This window comes from Diceros bicornis, chromosome 21 (genome assembly GCF_020826845.1).
Source record: "Diceros bicornis minor isolate mBicDic1 chromosome 21, mDicBic1.mat.cur, whole genome shotgun sequence".
NCBI classification, from domain to species: domain Eukaryota; kingdom Metazoa; phylum Chordata; class Mammalia; order Perissodactyla; family Rhinocerotidae; genus Diceros; species Diceros bicornis.
In genome coordinates, this window is record NC_080760.1 from 53,996,950 (window position 1) to 54,014,846 (window position 17,897).

General features: G+C 63.7%; 1 protein-coding gene across 4 annotated transcripts; it reads right to left on the reverse strand.

Moving 5' to 3' along the window:
• Positions 1 to 513: 513 nt before the first annotated feature.
• Positions 514 to 16,443, reverse strand: GPR20 (G protein-coupled receptor 20). Of its 4 annotated transcripts, none has more exons than XM_058565011.1 (2): positions 16,368 to 16,443; positions 514 to 4,544 (listed from the first exon to the last, which is right to left on the reverse strand). In XM_058565011.1, the coding sequence occupies exon 2, from the start codon at positions 4,516 to 4,518 to the stop codon at positions 3,436 to 3,438; it is 1,083 nt and encodes a 360-aa protein (XP_058420994.1). In that variant the 5' UTR covers positions 4,519 to 4,544; positions 16,368 to 16,443; the 3' UTR covers positions 514 to 3,435. The 4 variants fall into 4 exon arrangements, with proteins under 4 accessions (XP_058420994.1, XP_058420996.1, XP_058420992.1 ...); XM_058565013.1 differs by having other exon boundaries at positions 16,363 to 16,443; XM_058565009.1 differs by lacking the exon at positions 16,368 to 16,443 and adding an exon at positions 8,998 to 15,261.
• Positions 16,444 to 17,897: the final 1,454 nt, after the last annotated feature.

A 17,897-nucleotide genomic window follows, 5' to 3' on the forward strand; every position in this document is an offset into this window, starting at 1 on the left:
GTGAGGCAGGAACTGGGTGCCCGGAGGCCTAGGTTTGAGCCCCCCGCCGGGCCCAGAGCCTCAGTTTCCCCATCTGTGAAATGGGGTGACAATCCCGACCTCCCAGGCTTTTGGGGCAGTTCAGAGAATGAGAAGCTCAGCGGCACTTTGTAAACCCACTGCTTACATAGTCCCTCCCTCTCCCTCCGGTGCTGCCAACTGACCCATCTCCTCCCTCTCCCTCCAGATCATACCTTTGGTGATATGATAGGGTGCTGTAGGCAGTCTGGCTGCCCTGCCCATGTCCACGTCCTCTCCCTGGGCAGGTGGAGCTGGGGCCAGGATGGGGTGAGGACTCGTGGTTCTGCTGGTCTGTGCCTCCACCCCAGATACTGTGTCCACACCCTGCCCACAAGTCTCCACTCCCGCAATCCCCCGCCCTTCAGTGTGGGCCGGGCTCGAGGCCCCCAAACCTGCCCCCAGGACAGTGAGTGGAGAGGGGACACATAGGCCCCCACCTGACGACCCCTGCCAGCCAACCAACCAGGGTGCCGAGTCGAGGGCACGCAGGGAATAAACAGATTTAATTCAGGATGAGAACTTCTCGTTAAGGAGATTGTTTACACCAGCTATAAATACACATGCCATCACGCCACTCCGGCTTTTTAAAAATCTGGGCAGGGAGGCCGTGGGGAGGGGGCGCAGAGACCTCACAGCCTGGCCCCCGTGGGATAAGGACAGTCCCAGTCTGGCCTCTGGAGGCTCCTGGGCCTCAGTCCTGACGGAGGAGGCCAGAGTGGAAGGGAGCCAACTGTCAGGAGGAGGGCGCAAGCATCTGAGAGAGCTGCGAGGGTCCAGACAAGGTCACGTGGGGGACCCCTGCCCCTGGTCCCCTGCCCTTTAGCTGCAAGGCCAAGGAGAGGAGTGGCGAGCGGGGAAACCGAGGCTCATCCAGCGAGTGTTATGCACGGGGGCCGTCAGACTGAGTTCTCGGAGGTGCGAGGTTGGCCCCCAATTCCTGCCCCGGCCCCAGAAGACAGGGGCCACCCTCTTACGCTCGAGCGTAGAAGGCTGCCCCTGGGCCCGGGGTCCCACACCTCTAAGGCTCCTGTAGTCCCCGGGTCCCTGGGTGGCGGGATTTCAGATTCGGGGACAAGCGGAGGGGGCTCGGGCCCCTCTCTGGATGTGGCTCCCAGTTCTGTCCCCGGCTCTTCTCTCCATAAATGGAGGATCAGTGAGACGATGGCTGTGCAGAGGGGCCAGACAGACCGGGGACTCACTAGATGCCGAATCAACGTTTCCCAAACCCACGCTCGCTCACCAACCTCAGAGACTCCTCCTCCTAGAGGAAGGGATTGTTCCAGAAAAATTGCGACCCCTCCACCCCCAAGCACAGCAGTCAGCTAGTGCAGCCACTCACGCTTTAGTGTGAATTAGAGTGAGGACCGGGGGGTGCTGACCCTGGAGGCAAGCCCGCAGGTGGTGCTGGGCTGGGGTGGACACCTGACACGGACCCTCCCTCCTCCGCTGTGTGACTGCCCAGGCACGGGCTCGTCTTCCCGCCTGGAAACCCACCACGCATGCCTCCGAGGGTCAACCTCTCGCCATGCGCTTCTCAGCACGGACAGCCCGCTCCCGGCCCCTCCTTTCCCGAGAGCTAGGCCTCCTGCAGCTCTGGGTCCCTGGTGAGCCCTGGCCCCTCTCTGAGCTGGGGGTGTGCCCGGCACTCGGTCAGGGCCACAGATGCAGGGGGTGGTGGTGCTGTGGCCACACCCGCCGCCTCCCGAGCATCCGGGCCCAGGAAGTATCTCGGGGTGGGTGCAGCTCCACCACCCGCTGCTGAGCCAGAGCCAGCCTGGGACTCCCGGGGACTCCAGCTCCTCTAGCAGGCAGGCTGTGGGCCAATGTCTCCCACCCCAGCTGCCCCACAAGGTCCTGGGGTCAGAGGAGCCAACCCCACAGGGATCCAGTAGGGGCTGGCAAAGAGTGCTGGCCTAGCAGTATCCGGGGACTCACTCTACGACCGTGGCAAGACCCTTTTCCTCTCTGAGCCTCAGTTTCTTCATCTATAATATGGGGATACAAACAGCCTTCCTGCCTCCATCCAGGCCTCTCTCAGGGGCCCTGAACTTGAGGGACAGGGTGCTCTGCCTGGAGCCACCGAGCATGTAGGATGTTTCTCTGTAGACAAAGTGCAAAGCTGGGTCCCAGATTCCATCTCACCTGCTTCAGTGGTTGTGGCCAAGAATGAGGGCGGAGCCTGGTGGCTGGAGGTGCCCGGGATGCCCAGAGCACCTCTCCCACAACAGGCCCCCTCCCCCATACAGCAGTTCAGAAAGGGCTCCCGGGAGCTGGGACAGAAGACACGTGGAGGCAATCCCAGAGTCCAGCTCAGAGGAGGTGATCAGAGGCCCAAGCCAGAGAAATGTTTCCTCCTCAGGAAAGGCAGGGAGATGGGGGTAGCCAGGCAAGAAGAGCTGATCTGAGCCTCTTTGCCCCTGAGGGGAGAACGAAGGGCTCTGAGTGTGGGGAGAGGTGGTCCTAAGCTGGCAGGCCTGGGTTCAAGCTGCTGTGTCTTTGCTCCTGGTTTTCTCATCCATAGGACGAGGCCGTGAGCCCTGCCGCCCTCCCGGGGCAGCAGGCAGGGTCTTCCGAGACCAGTCCTGGGGTAGGGGATTTGGAAGATCTGAGCAGTCTCCACGGGGCAGTGCAGGGCGTTGGAGGAGCTGGGTCCGGGCTTTGATTCTGGCCATCGCCCAGTGGTGGCACCTGTGCATGCCACTAACCCCTCCTGTGCTTGGGATGGGCAGACCACAGTGCTCCTGTGTGGGGTCGTTGTGGGTTCAAGCGTCAACCCAGGTATCAAGTTCTTACAGCAAAGCACCCATGGGTGTCACACTGTCTTACTGTGTGTGGTTCATGGAGGCCTCAGGCGGGGTCCCTACAGAAACATGAACCCCTCGCGTGACATTCCTGTCCCCTGACATTTCTTTTCTGCCCTTGTTCTCTCTCTGTGGGGGAGGAGGAAGGGGGCATGTGGGAGAAAGAGAAGGGGACCATTCCAGGTTGTCTTTTTAATCCTCCTCGGAATTCCCGGTAGCAAAAAATATCTTTGTCCCTGTTTCTGAGAAATCCCTTCTGGCGGCAAAATGGCCCAGGCAAGAAGCAGCTCCCAGCTACCCCTCTGAGTTTTCAGTGGACACAATATACACCCTAGGGATGGCGAATAATCAGCATTCAGACCACCACACCCACTCTGGAGCTTGTAGCAGACATTGCCAATCAACCACAGTGCAGTGGCCTTAGAATCTTTCTCCCTGCAGTGTCCTGGGCAGCCATCACCAATCAATCGAGGCGAACCCGATTTGCCACTCGGGCGGAGCGGAGGCCCGCACTGTCTCTGACCTGGCATGCCCAGCCTGGTTCTGACCTTTGGCCTCTTGTAGAGCCTGCTGACTAGGCCTCAGGCCCGTTAGTCAGGGCCTGCGTGAGGGCGTGAGGGCTGGCGCTGAGGATGTGCTGGTGGCCTGAGGCCTTGGAGCTCTTGTGCATGCTGACCGCATGGCTGCCGCCGGGCTCGCACGCTGCTCCACGCTGGAGGAAGAGGCCCCGGACGGTGGCCTGGAAGCTGCTGGTGACGAAGCAGTAGACGATGGGGTCCATGCAGCTGTTGAGGCTGCTGAGGGTCACGGCCACGTGGTAGACCACGAGGCTGGCGTGGAGCGGCACGTCCGGCCACAGCGCCACGGCCACCTGGCAGGCGTGGAAGGGCGTGAAGCAGACGAGGAAGATGACGAGCACGGTGAGCAGCAGCTGCATGGCACGCACGCGGCGCTGGCGGCCCTGGCGCAGCAGGCCCGGCCGCGACAGCGCGCACACGATGCGGCCCGTGAACACGCTGATGACCAGCAGCGGCAGCAGGAACCCCAGGACGGTCAGCGCCAAGACGTGGCAGCAGGGCTGGCCCCCGGCCGTCACCCCCAGCACGGACATGGTCACGGCGCCTGCGGAGAGCCACACGAGGGCGCACACGAGCCTGGCGCAGGCGGGCTGGCGCCAGCGGCGGGAGCCGTCGGGCTGCACGATGGCCAGGTAGCGGTCCACGCAGATGCAGGTGAGGAAGAGGATGGAGCAGTGCATGTTGAGGAAGTAGCTGAAGACGTGCGGGAAGGCGCAGTGCGGGCAGCCGCGCGTGCCGTAGAAGACCGCGAAGCGCGTGGGCAAGGACAGGCCCACGAGCAGGTCGGTCACCACCAGGTTGATGGTGTAGATGACCGACGGCGTCTTGGCCCGGGTCCGGCAGCAGAAGACGTACAGCGCCAGCCCGTTGAGCACCAGCCCCGCCAGGAAGATGACGCCGTGCACGGCGATCAGCGCCAGCCACAGGCCCGGGAAGGCCGCGTGCAGCTTCTCGTCCAGCTGGGCGACCAGGTGGAACAGCGGCCTCTCCTGCGTGCTGACGTTGGCCCACGCCGCCACTGCCACCGTGGCATTGGGGGCTGGCCCGGCCGAGGGCCCCACGGGAGATGCAGAGGGCATGACGGCGGCCAGCACGCGCCCCGGGCCTGGAGGGAAGGAGACAGTTACTGGGGATCATTGGGGCCCTGCCTGGAGGCTGGACGTGGCTCGTCTGCCCACCGCGTGCTCCAACCTTCCTGCCTTCGTGCCTTTGCCTGGCCTGGCCCTGAGATGCCTGCCTTCCCCGCTCCGCCTGGCCCCGGCATGTGCCAACGTGGAGCTCTGCAGAATGCTAGTGCTCGGGCCAGTTCCTTGATGTAGGTAAAAACCCTTCCTGTGCAGGACTGTTGCCAGGACTGAGAGAGAAGACAAAGGGGATGGCTGTGCCACAGGTACGACGCAAGGCTCAGTGTGTGGTGTTTGAGCCCGGGCTCTAATCCCCGCTCCGCCCTCACTCGCTGTGCAACCTTGGGCAGGTTACTTAACCTCTCTGTGCCTCATGTCCTAATCTATATGGTTGGGGTCAAGGAGCTGCTGGGAGGATCAGCTGAGCACAGCAGCGTCCAGCATATGGTTAGTTGGTGCTGGATAAACCACAGTTATGCGTAGACAGAGCACAGCCTATGGTTGCCCCACCCCGCTGCCCCCACGCCCATGCATCATGGCCCCCATCTTCCAGGCCACCCATCTGTTCTCACCTCCTGCAAGGCTAGAACCAGGTCACTGCCCTGGGTGAGGGTCCTCACAAGGGACCTTGTCCAAGGGCCCAGGATAGGGCTCAAGAACTAGCCCCACTGGCCACCCCGGTTCCCTCACAGCCGCAAGAGGTGAGCACCTGTGTCTTGGTGGCCCGTGCCGGGTGGCTCGCTGGGGCCTGAGCCTGGAGCTGGGTCCCAGCAGCAGCAGGCGGGTGTGAGTTAAATAAACCGTGTGCTCCCTGCCTGGTGGCCCAGACAGGCCGGTGGGGCGGTGGGGGCAGCGGGGGGATCGGGCTGGGCCGCCCACTCTGTTTATATTCCTGCTGAGCTGTTTAACTTGCCGAGATTTATCCCTTTATTTATAAATGAAGGGTTAACAGGCCCCTGCCCCGCCTCAGGCCGGGCTGATGCTCCAAATAAGGGCATTTCTGGCTTTTTCAGGAGAAAGGAGAAGGCTTTGGGGAGAAGCGGGGAGGAGGGCCGGCGTGGGGACGCCCTGGGTGCATGTGCGCCCTCCCCCGCTGTGAGGAGAAGGGAAAGCCCTCCCCCGCTCCTGGTGGCCGATGGAAGCGAGGCATCTGCTGTGAACAGGCCGGAAGCTGCCCACTCCCCCTGGCCGGCTGCACGGCCTCGGGCAACAGGCTCCCTCTGGTAGCCTCTACCCTGCGGACCAGGGACACTGAGTCCTGCCTGCCTGGGGACTGGGGGATTGAATGCCCAGCATGGCAGGGGTGGGCACAGCAGAGGAGCCCTCCGTAGCTAAGGCCCAGGTCCCAACCCGGCCTGGAGGGAGGCCCGGGCAGGGTAGGCGGCCACCTCCATCCTCAGGGAGATCAGCACCTGCCCGAGGTCACCCGGCTGTGCCTCTGCTGCTGGGACGCCTGCTCTGGGCATCTGCTGACCCCCAAGGCTGCTGGGGAGTCAGGTGCTGCCGGGCCTGTCCCCGACCCCCCTGACCACCCCCACTGCACGCGGGGCCAGGCCTCGGCTCACGGGGTTCTCTGGGCTGGGCTGTCCTCTGCTCGGTACCCCCAGCCCCTAACATGCAGGGTCGATGGACGTGTCCATGGAACGGCAGCTCGAGGAGCAGGGAGAGTGAGGGACGTCTGGGGCAGGGAGAGACAGGCGGGCGCGAGGGGGCCGCTAGGGGAGGCAGTGAGGCCGGGGCATGGGGCTGGGAGCCTGGTGCCTCAGGGCTGTGGGCCTCATCCTCTGGGCAGAGGGGGCCCCAGAAGGCCCCTGGGAAGGAGGGGGTACCTCCCAGCGCGTCCCTTCTCTTCTGTGAAAAAACCATGCACACACGGAAGGAGCGCTGCGAGCTGGCCCCAGGGACACAGCAAACGGCTCTTTGCATTCCCTTCCGCATGCTTTTCGGGTTTCCAGTGTGTCTGCACTGGGTCCACATTAGTGTCACAATCAGAGACAAATAATAAACATTACAGAACGTTTCCTCTGGGACACTGTCCCAGGATGACGCTGGCCCTGGGGATTCTGTCCTCCCAGGAAACTCCCCAGGGCCAGACTTGCATGCTGCCGACAACTCGCTGAGGGTGCTGGGGGGTCCAGGCCAGGGCTGCAGGGCCTGGGGCCTCGGAGCTGGGGGCCGTGCGGGGTACTCAGGACACCCCAGAGGCCACACAGGTGCGGAGAGGAAGATGTCTGCAAAGCACTCGATGGTTCTCAGCTCCAAGGGGCTGAACCCTGATCCCAAACACAGCGGAGCCCTGATACCAGCCACACTCTGAGCCCAACCCTGGTCACACTCTGAGCCCTGACCCTGGTCACACACTGAGCCCTGACCTTGGTCACACGCTGAGCCCTGACCCTGGTCACACTCTGAGCCCTGACCTTGGTCACACGCTGAGCCCTGACCCTGGTCACACTCTAGCCCTGACCCTGGTCATACTCTGAGCCTTGACCCTGGTCACACGCTGAGCCCTGACCCTGATCACATGCTGAGCCCTGACCATGGTCACACTCTGAGCCCTGATCCTGGTCACACTCTGAGCCTTGATCCTGGTCACACACTGAGCCCTGGTCCTGGCCACAGCCTGGGCCCTTGCCCCTGACTTTCTGCACCCACCCTCCCCTTTTCTCTCTGTGAGTCTGGCTGTCTCTGTCTACATTATAGGACCCCCACCACCCCACCCCAGTTACCCTTCTCCCGCATCCCCAGCACACCCCAGTCCTCTGCCTCACCTCTCACAGAGACTGATGTCTGATGTAATTATTCAGTGACCACTCTCTGGGGCATCCGCTTATTCTGTTTTGAAGGAGGAGGAACTCAAATGGCGGGCCTCCAGAGCCAGCACTGGCCCGTGGAGGTGGTGGCCTGCTGACGGCCTCCAGAAGCCACCCTACGTGGCGCTCCACTTCCAGGGGCAGGGAAGGAGCTGGACTGGGAGTGTGTGGGCTGAGCTGCCCCTCCCTCCTCGCCCCTCCTCTGCATGGCCTCAGGCAGGACAGTCCCCCCCCTGGACCTTGGTTTCCCTGTTGGGCTCCACTGCCTCAGCTTCTGCTCCCCTCAGCACTCCTCTGGGACGGCTCCCCTCCCAACCCCCGAATCTGCTTTGGTCAAGTGTGTGCCCTGCTGGCCCCTCGGCAGAGTGCCCTCACCCACCATCCACGCTCTCAGCACCCCCCGAGCTCCTGCCGGCGCCTTCTCGCCTCCACCGTGCCCCCTCCTCCCATTGTCCACACTGGGGCTCCGCACCCCTGCCTGCCAGCTGGGGCTGGGCCTGTCCGTGGTCCCGTGGAAGACGGGGCTCAGGGCGGTGCGGGCTGTCACGGCTGGCGGTGCCGGGGACGGTGGGCGTTGTGGGGAGCATTTGAACAATAACAGTGACCAGGGGAGGTGCCGGTTTGGGGTTGGCCTCCACTCACTGCTGGTCACTCTGGTCACTCAGAGAGGTTGGTTAACCTCTCTGAGCCTCAGTCTCCCTGCCTGTACGGTGATGTAACAACGGCACAGCCTCCTTCCTGCAGGCCCCGAGAGGTTCACGGAGTGGGTCCCCGTGAAGGGCCTGGTGCGCTAACTCCTCCCGTCCCGCCTCCAGGCCTCCGCTTCCACTCCCACACGAGGAAACCGAGGCTCCGGGGAGGACAGGCCGGGACTCGGACCCCGGCCCAGGGTGAGCCCGCGGCCAGGTCCTGGGTCCTGAGGGGAGGGTGGGGCATCCAGGCAAGCAGCGCGCTCGGCCGGCAGGCGCATGGGGGACCCACTCCCCCGTGTCCCCCCTGTTCGGCCTCTAAATATAGCCTGGAACAAGGGAAAGGAGAGAAAGTGCTGCTTCTCTGCGGGAACAGCCTGGCCCCAGGCCCGCCCACCCAGTCTGAGGGGGAGGCACAGAGCTGGCGGGGAGAAGGAGAGGAGGCCCGGAGACCCGGGTTCAAGTCCTGCTCTGCCACTCCCTCACCCCGGGGCCTCGGCCAGGCCAGCGAGCCTTGCTCTCCTCATCTGCTAAATGGGGTCGCTGGTGCCTTCCCCAGCCTGAGGGGGAGGCTCGGCCCTGCCCTGGGAGCCAGCCTGAGGGGGAGGCACGGCCCTGGCAGGTGCCCTGGGCCTGGCTGAGGCGGAGCAGATCCTGCAGCCGGGCCAGCTGGCTGGAGCCCAGTGGGCAGGGGCCGTGTCCTCGTAGTGTCCGCACGGTGCCGGGCTCGGGGCCTAGAAACTGCGCCAGGGCAGCCATCCCGGGCTGGGAGCCAGTGCACTGTCCACCAGCCCCTGCCCCCGGCCCCAGCTTGCCCCACCGCCGAATGCAGGCACTTCTCCCGGCAGAAGAGAGGGGACGCAGGCCTGCTCTCCAGGGCTCAGGGCCAGTGGGGGTGACACACAGTGGGGAGGGGGGCGCTGGAGCGTGACCATCGAGAATCCCGCTCTGGCCTGGACTGCCCTGTCCAGAGCCCTGCTCCATCTCGGAACGGACCGTGGGAACTTCAAGTCTCTGAGCCTCAGTTTCCCCATCTGTAAAGTGAGCAGAATTAGAATCCACCTCTGAGGTTGTACGGATGTGTTGTCAAGAGGTGGCACTGGAAGGGTCCTGAGAGGATTTTGGCGGGTGGGGGATGGGGGACAGGACCGAGTACCAACAAAGGCGGGAGTTAGGATACGGAGCCCCTTTGGAGAACGGCAGCAGGAGGGCGCAGGGCGGGCGTGGGCTGGGCCTTGTGGAGTGGACTCTCTGCTCAGCCCCCAGCCCCCGAGGGCGAGTCCTGGTCCTGGGGGACGGCCAGCTGGTGTGCAGCTGTCAGGAGGGGAGGAGGCAGGGACACAGGCTGTGCCCCGTCAGCCCCCACCAGCCGCCCTTCTCTCCCCCACTGGTTTCTAGCTCTGCGGGGGCCTCTCCCCTGCCCCTCTTTTCCTTCCCTCCTGCCCTCCCACCTAGCTCAGAGGAAAGGAGGCATCTCAGAAGGAAGGGTCAGGAGTCCCTCCATTTGCCCAGGCCCTCCTGGGCCTCAGTCTCCCCATCTATGCAATGGGCACCTCCAGCACTGACATGCTCCAAGGCTTGAACACGGCCGCACCTTCCAGAACGTCTTTGCTGCCTGGCAGCGCTGCCCATGTCTCTGGACCTTTGGGCACAGACCCTTGAGACTGCTCTGGAGGGCTCCTCCAGGGAGCAGGGTGGACGGATGACGGTGGAATCGTGGGGGCTAGGGGGCTGGCGGAGACCAGGCCCCGAGCTTCCTAGGGAAGGAGGAGGCCCTGCAGGCCTCTTGGGGGGAGGGCCCAGCCTCCCTCCACCTTTGGGGGATAAAGTCCTTCAGTGGCCTGGCCCTGCTCGGTTCCCGAGCCTTGGGCTGGGATTCCTGCCACACTGAACCCCAAGCTACCCCAGGTGACAAGCTCCCCCAGGCTACAGTGACTGGTCACTGGTGGCTCCATGGGCCAGCCTGGCCACTACTGGCAGTGGGACTTTTCTTGGCAGTTCTCTCTTCCCTGGCGTTGCCAAGCTGGTTGGTTTGAGACTCAAGCTGCTGATGGCCATATTCCTCCAGAAGATGCCCGCCAGGAGGGAGGCAGGACCAAGTGAGGAGAGGCCAAGTGAGAGAGTGGCTGAAGCACCTGGATCCAGCCCTGCCTGAAGCGAGAGATATTCTGGGACTTGTCGGTTATATGAAGCCATTATCTCCCTCTTTGGCTTAAGTTACTTTGAGCTTAGTTTCTGTCACGTGCGACTAACATAATTCTGACTATACACTCTTATTCACCTGCCAGTTCTCGTCCGTTCAGATGCCTCTTTCTTCAGCGAGCCCTCCCTGATTGCCTCAAGTGAATTTGCTGCCTCTTCGGGGCTCCTGTAGCACCCGTGGCTCTGTCATTGCCTGGCCACTGGTCTGGTTCCCTGCTAGCCTAAGAATTCCTGGAGAGGAGAGGCCCGTACAGTCTCATTCGGTAAACGTCAAGTGGGTGAGTGAATGAATGTGTGAAAGCTTAGCTTGCACTGCTCTGGGAACGAGGAGCTCGTTACCTGTCAGGTTAGCCCCCTGCATTGCAAGACTGCTCTGAACGTAAGGAGAGTCTTTACTGTGGCCCAAATCGGCTCCTGCAGCCCGCAGCCCACGCCCCTGGCCCCTGTTCAGCATGGCTTGGAGTCTGCCTGCTCTCGGCGCCCGCTCACTGTGGCCCCGCAGTGGGGTGGAAGTGGAAATGTCTGAAGTTCCCCCGTTACTGGGCAGGGAGGGTGAGTCCTATTTTACAAACGAGGACCCAGGACGCAGAGATAGGGAGCTTCAGCAACTAGCCTGGGGTCACCCAGCTGGGCCTTGGGGTTTGTCCCTGACTGAGCGGACCCTAAACTCCATGCGTCCACACTCAGAGACCACTCGCCAGGGGTTTCCATGGGGCCTCATGAGGGGCCATCTGGGATTCGCTGTTTCCTCCACCCCACAGCCCCCCAAGCCCAGGCCTTTCATTTTCCGGGGGAGGAAACTGAGGACCAGGGAAGGGAGATGACAAACTCCATCCTGAGCAGGGGCAAGGTCCAGTCCAGACCCAGGCCTGACTGCTCCCTGCCCACCATCCCTCCCTCACCCACGGTTCCCCTAAGGGACCGAGCACCGGGGGGCCTGGCCCTGCTTCCATGGTCTCTTGGGTGGGGCAGATGGCCCCGTAGCTGAATGTTGGGCACAGTGTTGGGGGAAGCCCAGGAAGGTGGGATCAGGGAAGGCTTCCTGGAGGAGGTAGTGGACTCAGCAGGTGCATAGCCTGGCTGAGCAGCCAGGGCTGTGGCGCAGGGAGACGTGGAGGCCGAGGCCAGTAGGCGCCCTCACAGGGCCTTGAACACCGTGCAAGGAGCCTGGACCGGATCCAGCTCACCGGGAGGCAGGTGTCTGGCCAGAGGTGACCGTGTAGGCCTCCCTCCCAGGCACCTGCACCACTCACTGCCCCACCCAGCTTTGGAGTGAGGGCTCTGACCCCGCAGGGGTCCTCCCTGAGCCTCAGTCTCTTCTCCTGTGAAGTGGGGACAACTGTATTATGCTGCCCCGCATGGCTGTCCTGGGCCTTAGCTGAGGCAGAGCACCTGGTTCAGGGGTGGCCAGAGGTGGAGGGGTGGAGGGGGGTGGGGCCGCATGGTACATGTGAGGGGGGCATTTCTCCCCTGACCCCTCCAGGTGGGTAGACCCGGAGCCCCGCATGTCACAGGCCTTTCAGGGCTTTGCAGAGACCCTGTGGGTGGGCACGGTGGGGGAAGGGCGATGCCCTTGTTCCCCCCCACACGCCATCCCCCCAGGCATGTGATCACAACCAGCCTCCAGAGGCGGGGCTGCTGGGGCAGGGCCTTGCCTGGGAGGGGCCTGAGCCCTGGACAGGGCTGGGGGTGCCCCTCTCCATCTCGTGGCACCCCAACTGTCTGATGACACTCCACGCACCCTGCGAGCCCTGTGCCTGTGCCCAAGCCGCTCACTCCACCTGGAGCTCTGTCCCTTTCCTGCCTTGTTCCTGCCCATCTTCACCCTGACCTCACCGCCTCAGGAAGCCTTCTCCTCAGACTGAGCATCTTGAGGGGGGGGTGGGGGCAGAGCTCCCGTCTGTTTCTCCGGCACCCAGAAGAGCCGGCCCAGAGCATCCTAAGTGAATGCCTTAGCGCCCTCCACCAAGGCCTGCAGGGCGAGGCCCGCCCAGTGTGGGCCGGAATTGGCTTCTGCCCTCAGCTCCACCCTGCCTTCCCACCAGTCCTCCTGGCCAGGCAGAGTTGACACCTCCTCCAGGAAGCCCACTCAGTCACCCTGACTGTCGGTGCCTGCTTGTCCTTGTCTTGGGGCCTCAGTTCCCTCACCTCTGATGCTGGGAATCATGTTTGTTGAATGAATGAGTGAGCAAATGAATGAGTGAAGTCGGGCAGAGCAGCGGGAGGCACTGGGTGGGCTAAGAGAGAAGTGCTCGCAGACACGCCCACGCGGAAGGTGCAGGGTGATAATAACAGCGCTGGAGGCTGCTGGGCTCCCCGCCTGATGGAGGCTCTGCCCGGGCTAGCCTGCTCATTTCTGGGGAGGGGCCTGGGTCGTCCACTGTGCTCAGTCCAGGACTTCTCAGAGCCTTTGTGGAGCTCTCAAACCCTGGGAATCTTCCCAGAGGAGAATGAGCACCTGTCCCCAAGTCACTTGACCCTGTCCCCACCTGGGGCCCCCTCTTTGTCCAGCCTTATGGCCACACCAACTTTTGGGGGGTTGTACCCCACTGCCTCCACACACAGCTCACTGGGTCCCTGCCGTGTGCCCAGCAATGCGGGGCTAGGACCCCCGCAGCTCAGGATGCTGGTAGCTGCCCGCAGACCCAGAGGGGGACCCGGGGCCACACCGGCTTCCCTTATTGGCAGGTGGGGATGTGTCCTGACGTCTCCTCGACTCCTCTCGAGACCACCCCACTGTCCCTGAGTGTTCTCGCTCGGCTGCCTGGGTGCCCAGCGGACGCCAGTCCCCCAGCCTGGCTGCCGTCCGCCTGCCGCGCATGGGACCAGGGCAGCCAGGGAGCCTGGCCTCGGCCTTGGGCCAACAGGTGGCTGCCTGGGAGTTCGGTCCCAGGTCCCGCCTGCTGCTCACGGCTCCCGCACCAGGGGTCGGGGGGCAGGCGTGGAGGACAGGCCTGGCCTTTTCCCGACAGAGATGCTCGGAGCATCTGCTGTGGGCCAGGTGCCTGCGGGACGCTTGGCATCCACACAGAGTCCCGGCTTTTAAGGATGAGGAAGCGGAGGCCCAGAGAGGTGAGTGACGTACCCTGGGTCACACAGTGCGAAATGGGTAGACTGGGAATCAAACGCAGGTCCACTGCTCCCAGCCCAGGCAGGGGTGGGATTGGGATGGGGGCGGGCTTCTCTGGACCTGTGGGGTGTGTGCCCATGCCCCGATGGGTGACCCTCGTGGCCTTCCAAGGCCAAAATAGCCATTATTGGGGGAACCATCTGCCTGTTTATTTTTCCGATTATTCTTGGTTTCATGGCCTCTGCTTTAGAACATCGCCTGCTGTTTTTGGCTGGTCTGAGCCTCTGCTCATTCCACCCAGGGAAGGCTGGGCCCTTAACGAGGTCCCCAAGAGGGGTCAGACTGGCCCTGGGTCACCCAGCAGGTCCCAGGTGGCGCCAGCTGGAATCTAGGTCCCTCCACCCAGCTCAGGGAGAGGGTGCACTCCTGGGCACGGGTTGACCACGTTGAGAAGGGCACCTGGGCTCCATCATGCCTGGCTCTGCCTCACGTTCCACCATCTGAGAGCCCTTGGCCCAGACCTTGGTGCTGATGGAAACGTAAGTTTCTCTGGGAGGGGCAGCCCCAGACATCGCCGCACACAGGGGTCCTCCTGGGACTCAGACAGCCCTCCCTGCCACCCTCGTTCGTCCCTCCCCTTGCCTTGGCAGCTGCAGCCCAGACCCCTCCCCCAACCTGGTCTCTCTAAGATGTGCACCTGCCTGCAGATCCTCAGCCTGGTACTCTCTGCCTTTGCATATGCTGTTCTCTCTGCCTGTGTCACCGGCTACAGGCCCCTAGAACCCACAGTCACCACCCCACATGGTCTTCCCTGAGCCCCTCTGACCTCCTGGTGCCCTGGACGCCCCTCCACTGGGGGAGAGCTGCAATCCCACAATTCATGGGTTGTCTCCGAGATGACCCTCCCAGGTCTCACTGACTCTTCCCCAGATGCCCCAAAGTCGGTGTTGCTGGCCCCTTTTGCCTGTGAGGAAACTGAGGCACAGGGAGCTTCAGTGGCATGTCTGGGGTCACCTGACTGATGGAGGAGCTGGGATATGAGCTCTGCCTGTGGGCCCTCCTGCCTGCACCGTGACGAGGAAAGTTGCTGTGCAGAGAGGGAATCAGAGGCCAGGGGGCTGGCAGCTTGCCCCAGGCCACAGAGCTCAGTGGCGAGGTCGGGGGAGCCCTTAGGACCACATGCTTTGGAGGCATCAGACCTGGCCTTGAACCCCGGTGCTGGGGGCACAGATGGGCCCAGGCTGTTCTGGCTCCACCTTACGGAGATCACAGCTGGGGGCAAGGTGGGGGAGTGGGGTAGAAAGTGGTTGGGGGAGCAACTTTGGCTGGTCATGAGCAGGAGGGGTCTCGGGAGGATCTGGAGGAATGGTGTTCCAGGCAGCGGGAAGTGTGCAAAGGCCCTGAGGAGGGAAGAGGCTGCTGTGCTGCAGGCACTGTGAGAGGTCTGGGGCCAGCCTGGGCGTGCTGAGAGCTTCGGCCTGTCTTACTGTCAGGGGGAGCTCCGCTGGGTGGGGCTGAGCAGGGTCGGATCTGCCGCCCGCGGGCGTTCTTCAGGGCCCAGTGCCTCCTCCTCAGGGAGGACCCCCCGGATCGCCCAGCTCTCCGCACCACCTGCACCTTTTCATCTTGCTTTCTTTTTTTTCAGCTCTCCCACTGCCTGACAGCTTCATATTTATTTGCTTTCCTGTTTCTTGTTTTTCCCGCACTGGACTGGCCGTGCCATGAGGGCCGGGACCCGGGCTGGCCCTTCAGGGCTGCGGCCGAATGAACACACGGATGATTTTTGGGACCATTCTGGCCTCTCTGAGCCGTAGTTTCCTCATCTGGTAAAGTGGGTGGGCTGAGACCACCTCATGACATCAGGTGACCCCCAGGACAAAATGAAGCCAGCCATGGGCTCCCAGGAGACGCTCAGAGAATGTCCCCCCCCACAGGAGCTATGGAGGCAGCAGACCCTGTTTTGCTAAAGCTCAGAGAGGGGCGGTGACTTGCCCATGGTCACACAGCCAGGAAGCCCCTGGAGGGGAGGTGGTGCCCTCGGTGACTCTCTGGCTAGGAGTGACAAGATGTTGGCAGAAGAATATGGGGCCAGTGGGCAGGTCCAGCCGCCTGCCCGAGGGCCATGAGCTGCCACCGCCATCCCTCCCATCCCTTCCGTTCCCAGTCCTGCCCGAGGCCGCACAGCTGCTCCTTGTCTGCCCCGCCCTGCCCCGGCACCCTGGCCACAGGCCAGTTCCCAACCCGCCCGCCCCCCTCGGGACCCTGTTCCTGCTGCATTCTCACAGGGCAGTTACCGCCAGCGGGAGCCAGGCGGGGGCAGCGCCAGCTCCCAGGTCCATGTTGGGGGCTGGGCGGGCCTGTGCCTGGGGCTCAGTTTCCCCACCCATGAAGGGTGGGGGAAGGGCCGGGGCCGGGCTGGCAGGGCTGGCCCTCCACGGGGGCGTGGCCTGCTTGAGCTTGTGGCAGGAATCCCTCAGCCCCCAGACCTGCCCCAGCCCGGGGGGGGGGGGGGGGGGGGGGGCGGGCAGAGGCAGCCAAGGTCCCAGGGCTCATCAAGCCTCTGGGGTCCCCAGCCCCTTCCTTGGCCTGGCCTTTAGAGTCACCCTAGTGCCTTGACAGGTGGGGAAATTGAGACCCAGCTCTGGGCACCCAGCAGATGATCAGTGAGAGTGTTGAATGAATGAATGAATGAGTGAGTGAAATCCAGAGAAGGGGGTTGTGAGCCCAGCAGCACATGTGGGCTCTGGGGGCAGGAAGGATGCCCCTCAAACCCTCGGGAACTCTTCCCTCCATCTCCCCCAGCCTGGCCAGCTCCAAGGGTCCCCCTCGGGGTCTCAGCTTTCCCATCAGTACAATGGCTCCCTCTCTTCTCAGAGCCGCTTTAGGGCTTTGAGCTCTTGCCTGCCCTGGTCTGGGGGCAGTTACCGGCCCCTCTCCCCCTCCTGCTGCCCACCTGGCTGGGGAATGAGGACACCCAGTGCCGACCAGCTCAGGAAGGCCCCGGGCCACCCGGCGAGGGACTCACCGCACCTTCGCCCGCCCGGCGGCTGGAGATGAGCCGGCGCTGCCTGGACTGGCCAGCCTCCTCCCGCGGCAGCTCTGCGGGCCACTCTGTCCCGCTGCCCAGACCGCGCCTTCCTGGGGCCTGACGTCAGGCCGGCGCTCGGGGCTCCTTTTGGGCAAAGGCAGTGGGGGTGGGGGCGGGGTGGGGGCGGGGTGGGGCGGGGCGGGCTCCTTCCCCGCCCCTGTCGGCCCCCTGGAGGAGCCCGTTCCTGGGCCCTGGGGAGGGAGCCTAGGGGCGGCAGAGTCCGCAGGCCTGGCCGGACAGAGGAGGAAACTGAGGCACGGAGCAGCAAGGCCAAAGCCTTACCACCTAGGAAGGGGAGGGGAAGAGCAGAGAGGGTGGGCGGGGGCTGCAGCCCTGGCTGTCTGTCCCCCCAGCGCCCTGTCTGGGGAGGCCACAGGGCCCGGGAGAGTGCGGCAGGAACTCATGCGCGCTGTGTGTGCCTGGAGGTGGGAGCAGATCCCTTTCCGCCCAGGAGGAGACACATGCACCCAGCTGCCTCGGCCCCTGGGGCTGCCCTGCTCGGTGCTGGGGTCCCCACTGCTCTCTGGAGTCTGTGTTGAGTGTGTTCTGAGCCCCGATGAGCCTGCGTGCGCCCATGACCCAGGGCCTGCGCACAGGGTGTCTGAGCCTCCGTTTGTGCCTGTGCCTGTGTGTTCTGGGGCAGACGTGGCTTCACAGGGGCACACGCAGGCCTGACTGTGTTTGTGGGGCCGGCAGTGGCCCGGGGCCCGTGCGTGACCTGGCGTGGCCTCTGTGAATGCTAGCGGCTCCGTGGGGACACATGGGCTTGGGTGGGTGCGTGGGAAAGACCTGGACATGACGAGGGCCAGTAGGGGGGCGGGGACGCGGGTCATAAATCTCACCAGCAGAGGCCTGATCTGGGAGTGGTGGCTGGGAGGGACGGCCCTCCCTAAACAGACACGGTGACCTGGGTGGAGGCTGGGGACCGGCCTCAGAGGGTCAGGGTTTCAGAGTTGGGTCCTGCACGTGCTGTCTCCTGTGCCCAAGCCCCTCTCTAGTCTCTTCTGTCCCTTTGCTCCTCCTCACTCCTTCAGTTTCATCCTCCAGCGCCCCTGACGAAGCACACTGAGCCGGCCTGAGCTGGCCCCTGGAGACTCAGGAACAGCCGCCCGCGACAAGGCCCCTGGCCTCCGAGATCACAGTCTGGTGAGGGACACGGTTGCAATGCCCCTTCAGGAGGAAGGAGGAGTGCCAGGGGCCCTGGCCCAGCCTGCTGGGGAGGGGCGTGGTCAGGAGGGGGCAGCACAGTGCTGGGCAGACTCAGGGGTAACAGGAGGGAGGCAGACTAGATGGGCAGAAGAAGGGACAGGAGGCCATCTGGGCAGTGGAACTGCACGTCAGGGTCCCCACGAGTTGAGGCAGGGATGAGCGACCAAGCTGGGAATGAGCAGGGCACTTCCACACTGGGTCTTAGCTGCCCCTATGGGGACCAGAATGGTGGACTTGACCCTGAGGGCAGTGGGGAGCCATTG

Excerpts from the sequence above, each read along its gene's own strand:
- GPR20 (XM_058565009.1), bottom strand. The coding sequence starts at position 9,049 with ATGGAGCAGGGCTCTGGACAGGGCAGTCCAGGCCAGAGCGGGATTCTC. Across the intron at positions 4,545-8,997 it reads CCAGAGCGGGATTCTCGATG|GCCCGGGGCGCGTGCTGGCC; the intron begins GTCACGCTCCAG and ends CCTTCCCTCCAG.